General features: G+C 47.4%; 1 protein-coding gene across 1 annotated transcript; it reads left to right on the top strand.

Annotated features, from left to right (window-relative positions):
* Positions 1–751: 751 nt before the first annotated feature.
* Positions 752–7279, top strand: LOC113986253 (ubiquitin carboxyl-terminal hydrolase 42-like). The gene is made up of 12 exons (XM_039390513.1): positions 752–876; positions 2150–2350; positions 2737–2847; positions 2923–3025; positions 3152–3219; positions 3380–3450; positions 4002–4084; positions 4398–4509; positions 4843–4983; positions 5192–5292; positions 6052–6190; positions 6493–7279. Exons 1-12 carry the CDS (start codon positions 825–827, stop codon positions 7198–7200), a joined length of 1890 nt encoding a protein of 629 aa, XP_039246447.1. The 5' UTR covers positions 752–824; the 3' UTR covers positions 7201–7279.
* Positions 7280–7605: the final 326 nt, after the last annotated feature.

Genomic DNA, 7605 nt, shown 5'->3' with positions numbered 1-7605 from the left:
ACTCCCTTTCATTAATTAGTATTCTATGTGGTATTGGTTATTAATTTCTCACTTTCTACTGTAATAACTTCATATCTCTAATCTTTTTTGTATATTTTCCCTCCCCTAGGGATTTTCTGACACAAATGCTGAGCCTTTGTTAGTCTTCTTCTTTAGCTGCTGGTTTCTGCAGAAGGTCCTTGTAGTCCATAAATCTTGTGTTCCAGATCTCCTCCTTCAACAGGACATCTTTCTCTGACAGGCTTTCTCCACTGAAGCATAACAGGGTTAACTTCAACAAAACCTACAGTTTTAGGACTTTTCCCAGGCTGTGTTCTCCCAAAGGAGCTTATGACAATTTTTACTCCATGCTGGCTAAAGTTGATTTAAGGCTGAACGCACCGCCTATGATGTGTGTTAAAAACAACTAATCAAAAAGTTAATTAGGAACACTAAAAAAATTAGAAAAGTTTTATGATTTCCAGCAAGCCCAAAGCTGTGACCTGGCTCAGTTACAGCCCTGAGCAGGCTTTTACTCCTCAGGCCGTGTGGCTCAGGGAAGGTGTGGGAGCTCTGTCAGAGGATGACTAGCCCTTTGCCACCAGCACGGGGGGAGGTCCAGTGGCTTCCACCTGGCGGACGTGCCATGTGGGTTCCTGTGCCCAAGAACCATGTGGTTCCATGTGGTTCCATGTGGTTCCATGTGACCCCATGTCACAAAGGGGCAGAGATGTGGCACCCATCCGGTATCCTGAGGAGCGCGCCAACGAAAATCAGTTGGACAGAGTTGGCCTTCGGGATAACTCAGCTCCTTCCTTTGCTACTTGTGTGCCTGCCTTTTTTGGATGGTTTATTGGTTACTGACCATTTCTCCTCAACTTTCCTCCTCTTTCAAAGGTAATGCTTTGACTTTTGGCACAGATCATAGAGTAGGGTATAGGGGATAAAAGTATAGGCTGATTTATACCTTCCGAGCTGTAGGCTGAGCTGTTACAACTTTTAGAGGCTGGCCAGGTATGACCTAGGCTAGAATTCCAGTTTGCTGATTCTTGGTTTTTTTTCCATAGCCTAGGATAGGTAAGCAGGGAGGTGACTGTAGTCTGAGGGGATGGGCTCAGCCCACCTTGATTGCTGTGGGAGGGAGGGAGGCAGAAAAAGGAGAGCAGCAAAGGCAGCAGTTAAAGTAGTGGCTGAAAGACGGTCACTCCTAGGAGGTGGGAAAGCCAGAGGGCTCTGTTGCTGAAGCAGTGTCAGGAGAGCAGCAGGGCCTCTTCAGCGAAGGTACCGTACATTGGAGCATTTCAAAAGGGCCTTTGAACCCGCTGTGAGTTGGTGCCCCGCGCCTGATCATAAGGGCGTGAGCTGCAGCTCAGCAGCAGTTACGAGCACCACTGAAAGGCTTGGTGGGGGATGCCGTTCTGCGTTTCTTTAGAGTTTTGATACTTTCGGTGAGCTACAGTAATTTCTTTGCAACTAGGTGACGGGATTGGTGCTGTTCTCTTTCCGGAGAGAAAGACATCCTTGGTCATCTAAAGCATTGCACTCTCTTCCTGAGAGAGGCAATGGCCACAGCAGGGAACGACTCCTGTGAGTAATAGCTTCACCAGCAGGTTTGGACTTTGTGAACTGCCACAGGCAACTGACATGGTTGGTGGTCACATCCCAGAATGATGTGCTCACAACCGAGAGTGATCTCTGGGATGTTTCCTGAGAGCAGTCCAACTGACCCCCGTGTTTACAATTAGACCCAGGAAAACACCTTTTGTCGCTCCTCTGACACTAGGTACAAGACTTTGAAAGCTGCCATTGCTCGTAGAGAGGGCTGCCATCCTTTGGGTTACCTTCCGTGCTCAGTATTTACTTGTTTTCAACAAGTTCCAATCAGGAAAAGGGATGGCTTCACTGATAATCCAGTCTAGAACTCTACTGAGAAAGGAAGGTAGCCTGCGGCCCAGAAATCAGATGGTGGGTTTGTTGGACTCTCGGCAACGTAAACAGGGGAATGGATTTTTCCAAAACAGTAAATTTAAATGGCACTGTTTAAGCTTCCCCTGATGTTGTTGGGTTGGCAGTTGAAGCAGATGGTCCTGAGCGCTCCTGTAGAGACCTCACTGTTTAAATATGCCTTTGTGCCTCCTTTCATCTCTTTCCAAATGGAATTTCCCTGCAGTCATTGCCGAGGGACTGACTCCGCCACAAAGGATCCTCTTTCCCCCCGAGAAGATTTGCATGGTCTGGCAGCAAAGACAGAGTGCTGGAGCAGGACTCCGCAATGTGGGCAACACATGCTTCCTTAATGCTGTCCTGCAATGCCTGACATACACCCCACCGCTGGCCAACTATCTGCTCTCCCGGGAGCACAGCCAGGCCTGTGAGTACTCTTAGGGACATCTCCCTGTGAATCTGTTAATCAAATCCCAAGGATTCCCAGAACCTGAAATTTGATTTAGGAGAAAAGCAACCCTTTGTCAGCCCCAGAACTTGTGTTCTTTGTACACTCAGGAGCCACCTGTCCTGTCCAGCTGTCTTATTCTTCATGAAGGCACATCTTTCTAGCTCTGGGTCTCTATTCCTGCAAGTTAAAACCTCAGTTTAGCATTCCTCTGAAGAACATTTTCTATGCACTAAAACGTCCCGTGCCTGTTGAAACACTGGGAGGAGTGGCATATTGCACTGGAGTGGGAGTGGAAGAAGAGGAGTATTCCACCACTAGGGATATTTTGCTAACCAGAGGACCTTCTCTCCCTCCCTCCTCAGGTCGCCAACAAGGCTTCTGCATGATGTGCATCATGGAAGCGCATGTTAACAAGGTCCTGCGTTCCTCAGTCAGTGCCATCCTGCCTTTGGCTGTTCTCAGGGGTTTCAGATGTATGTGATTTCAGGTTCTTTGACAGGTTTTCTTCCCTTCCTGTAGGAGACAACTACTAACTTCCTGTTTCTTAGTCATAGGAGAACATTTTCAGCTTGGCAGGGAGGAAGATGCCCATGACTTCCTTTGCTGTACTGTCAATGCCATGCAGAGAGCTTGTCTGGGTGCAAGCAACGAGTAAGCACAAGCAAGTTACCTTTACAAAGTTCTGAGCCCTTTGGACTCCTTGATGTGGCCTCATCAAGGAAAACCTCCAGCCAGGGCTTGGAGGAAGTAATGCTCTGTCTTACTACTTGTTTCCAGCTTGGACATATCATCTCAATCTACTACCATTGTCCATCAAATATTTGGAGGCTTTCTGAGATCCAGAGGTATGTTTCTACAACAGCTGCTCTCCTTGGCACTGCCTGTGCCCTTCTGTCTGCCTGTGCCCAACAGCTGGCCCTGGAACTAGCAGGACAGGTACAATGAGCACAAAGCAGGACCATCGTTCAGCTCACCATTGCTCGGCATTTTGATTTTTCCTTCCAGTCACCTGCTTCAGCTGCAAAGCCATTTCTGATTCCTATGAGGCCTTCCTGGATGTCCCCTTGGATATCAAAGTAAGAGGTTTTGCAGTTGTGCTTCAAGACATGGCAAGGCTTTTCAGAGTCAACCCATTTGTCCTGAAAGCATAGACTGTGAACACCAGAGGTCTTGGTCGTGGATGGGAAGGGGAACGGATGTTGTCCTCCTGCAGAGGCCATGGCACTGGTCTCTCTGTAGGTGCTGGCTTGAAGCTGGACAAGCACCCATTATGCGCTCTGCACCCTTGACATATCCTCATCCTTCTTTCCTTTGCCCTCCTTCAACACCTGTCTGGCTTCCAGGCTGATGGGTTGGATTGTTTTCACTACTGATGACCCTACATAATAACATCAGTAGCTCAATGGCAGGTGAGAGAGAGAGGGAGCTCTTGATTGCCCCTGAGAACCTCTGGGACAGGGGAAATGTTCAGCACCACACTCTCTTTCTGGCTCCTTCTGGATACAGCTTGCAGATTCATGGCGGGGCTCCTCAGCATCAGCTACAGGGGTTTTCTTGTCAGCTCCTGGAAAATGTTTGGGCGAGGGCATTTCCTGTAGCTCAGTGCACCGATTTCTCAATTCTCCAGGCAGCCTCATCCCTCACTGCAGCTCTGGAGGACTTTGTAACACCTGAGCACCTGGATGGTGAAAACTGCTTTAAATGTAGCAAGTAAGATGATTACTAACAACATATTAACACTAGACTCTGTGTGAGGGGGCTACAAGTCATTGAGCAGAAGTCATCTTCTCGTGGAAGTTTACTGCACACTGATGAGACACAGTTTTGTTTGTCTGGTTTTTTGGGGGAGGGGGGTTGGGGTTTTTTCTTTCTTTGTTTGTTTGTTTGTTTGTTTGTTTGTTTTAAATATGGCACCGAATTGCCTTAAAATAGCATAAGGATGCACGAGACAAGAAAGGTTGTCTGACTGCCTTGGTGGAAGATAGGGTGCATTTCAGCGCTGTGCTCTGTGCTTGGTTTCAAGGTGTGAGAAGAATGTTGCCACCACTAAGAGGTTCACTGTCCACTGTGCACCCAAGGTTCTCACTGTGTGTCTGAAGAGGTTTGACTGCTTCACTGCTGGGAAGATCAGCAAGGTGTGTACACTATTGGTGTGCAGCTTTCTCTTCAAGAAGCAGATTTCCTAAAGCAGGATGCTTGTCACAAGCTGCTTGTGTTGGGTTTTTTGTGGTCCCTTCTGGGGAGTGGAAAGTTCCTGTGGGAAGACAGGCAAGCACTGTGCTCTGATAGGGCTGCTTTGACTGAGAAGGGTTTCCTGCCACCCAAACGATTTTATGTTGCTTTATGGAAAACCAAGTGCTCATGAGCCCCCGAGATGTATTGATACACCTGGACTGGCCCCTGCACTTGGTAGGCTATTTCATGTCACAGACCAGGGTCATTTCTGAGCCCTCTTGGTCTCTCCATAGCTTGTAGAGTATCCGGAGTACTTGGATCTTCGCCCATACATGTCTCAGGCAGATGGAGAACCACTCCTCTACTCCTTATATGCTGTCCTGGTGCACAGTGGTGTCAGCTGTCATGGAGGACACTATTTCTGCTACACAAAGGTAAAAGAGCAACTTCCTTCCCAATGGGGAAAAATGTGTGCTGGGGAAGATAAACTTTCCTGTCAGTGTTACTGACAGCCAAAGTTTTGGGGCAGAAGGCCTCCTTAGTGGCTGGACTGCATTTGTTTTGACATGCTCTCGGTTTGGCAGTTTCCTACCTGTGTTTTTGGAGAGAAACCATGGAGAGATCCTTGCCTTTTTTTTACAGGCCAGCAATGGATTGTGGTACCGGATGGACGATGAATCTGTGGAGCTGTGTTCCATTGACACAGTTCTCAGGCAGCAAGCCTACCTGCTGTTCTATGCCAGGTAATAACCAGGATTCAAATATGTTCAGAATACATTTCCTTTTCCTCATTTGCACTTGTGCTTCTCACCTTCCTGAGTGTTTTTCTCATCAAATGAAATTACTACCTGCATCATTCAGTGCTGTCAAATCTGAACTACTCCGTGTCTGTCCTTTACTGGGCTTCAGGCTGCGGCCCGGATGGAATCTGCTACTTGCCTGGTCTCTGATGTTGACTCTTGTACATAAGAGGACTTAAAGAGGACCTCCAGGAAAGATGGGGAGGCACCATTTGTCAGGGAATGTAGTGACAGGATGAAGGCTATCAGTTTTCAGCTAACAGAGGGCAGGTTTCCATTAGATATTGGGAAGAAATTCTTTGCTGTAAGGGTGCTGAGACACTGGCACAGGTTGCCACAGCATCTGTGGGGGCCCCATCCCTGGAAGTGTTCAAGGCCAGGTTGGACAGGGCTTGGAGAAACCTTGGAATAGTGGAGGGTGTTCCTGCCCACCACAGTGGGGTGGAACAAGATAAAGTTAAAGGTCCCTTGCAACCCAAACAAGTCTGTGAATTTATGAAATGGAGGCTGTGGGAGGTATAGAGATGAGGTTTTTGTTGGGACAGAGGCAAACTTGGTGGGAAGACCCTAGCTGAGTTTCCCATTAGTGTCCTTGGTTAAGTCTTGTCTCTGTCATAGAAGCCTCTCTGAGAAAATGACTGAACCCCAGAGGAGGTTGCAACAACAGCTCTAAACTGAGATCACTCTTTTGTTTTTCTCCAGATGCTCTGATCTGAGAATTGGAGAAAGGGCTTCTTCCTCACTGGCACCATCACATACCCCTTCCTTCCTCAGCCAGTGTGTGGCCAGCAGCAAGCAGGCGGGCTCTGTTGGACCACAGGGTCTGACTGGTAGGACTAAGGTAACTTTGGGGTCATGGGTCAGGGCATCAGAGGAATAGTGGATTTCTTTCGGGGATCTCAGCATTTCTCTTTTGCCCCTCACACACCGCACCTTTCTTCACAGCCACAACGCTGCTCCCTCTCCAAGCATCCCACCTGGATCCATCCCTTTGGTGCGCCTCTGGCCTTTTGGTCTTAGTAGCCCTCCAAAAGAGCCTTTTGGAGGCCCCAAACTGTCCTGTCCCAGAACTTGTAGGGGTTCCCCACTGCTCTGATCCTTTCAGGAGAAAAGGGCAGGAACTCTCCACAGCTCTCTTTGCAGGGCATGAAGGACACTGGCAGGGAGCGGTCCCGGAGCAGATTCCCTCTGTGGGGCAGGGATCTGCGCAGCTGCTCTGGGGACACCACAGACTATGACGACGCTTCAGAGAGAAGAACTGGTCCTCCAAGTGGTGACCGTGGTCCTAGGGATAGCACAGCTGCCAGGCCTTCCAAGAGGATCTGCCGGTGGGCTCCCGCTGCCAGGGCTGCTCAGGAGCAAACCTTGCTGAGGCAGAGGGAGCCAAGCAGATCTGTGCGGGGAACTTACAACCTTGGCAGCCGGTTTGTGCAGTACACAGACTATGACCGCTCACTGCGGAAGAGAAAGAGGGAGAGAACAAGTCCTCCACGTTGTGACCAAGTCTTAGTGAATCCTGCAGTTCCAGGGCCCTCCAAAGCCAGCTCCAAGCAGGCTCTCATGCTCCGGGCTGCTCGGGAGCAAACCCGACAGAGGCAGAGAGAGCAGAGAAGATCAACAGGGCGGGGCTATGATTGCCACAGCCAGGTTGTGCAGCACACAGACTACCGCCCTTCAGAGAAGAAGAGGAGGGTTTCCACGCCCCAGAGATTCACGTCAGACAAGCATTCAGGGCACTCTGGCAATGATGGCGTTGGATTATGGCCCTGGCTCAAGCAGAACGGAAGACTAGCACTGCGTTTATTAGCCAAGGCATCCTTGTTTTCGACACGCCTTCTCAGACCTGAGTGAATGATTTAGCTAAGTAGATGATAGTTACAATAATATAGAAATATCATTAGAAATATAGAAATATATATAGAAATATAGAACATATATAGAGAAATATATATAGAAATATAGAATATATATATAGAAATATATAGAGAAATATACAAATATATAGAGAAATATAGAAATATATAGAGAAATATAATATAGAAATATAGAAATATATATAGAAATACAGAATATATATACATAGAAATATATATAGAAATATATATAGAAATATAATATAGAAGTAATATTTTATAATACATTATTACATGTTATATATTTTCAGCAATAGATAGTAATAGTATAATAAATATTATTAAAATAATAAAATAGTAAATACTAAAATACTTTAAGCAGAGTTATTTATTCCACGTTGTA

Source organism: Pipra filicauda, unplaced genomic scaffold, assembly GCF_003945595.2.
Source record: "Pipra filicauda isolate LSUMZ 115617 unplaced genomic scaffold, ASM394559v2 scaffold830_size70568_pilon, whole genome shotgun sequence".
Taxonomy (NCBI): domain Eukaryota; kingdom Metazoa; phylum Chordata; class Aves; order Passeriformes; family Pipridae; genus Pipra; species Pipra filicauda.
The sequence above is the reverse complement of the archived record's forward strand: the minus strand, read 5'-3'. Positions and strand labels throughout refer to the sequence as shown.

Excerpts from the sequence above, each read along its gene's own strand:
- LOC113986253 (XM_039390513.1), top strand. The coding sequence starts at position 825 with ATGGTTTATTGGTTACTGACCATTTCTCCTCAACTTTCCTCCTCTTTC. Across the intron at positions 2,848-2,922 it reads TGTTCTCAGGGGTTTCAGAT|TCATAGGAGAACATTTTCAG; the intron begins GTATGTGATTTC and ends CCTGTTTCTTAG. Across the intron at positions 3,451-4,001 it reads ATGTCCCCTTGGATATCAAA|GCAGCCTCATCCCTCACTGC; the intron begins GTAAGAGGTTTT and ends TCAATTCTCCAG.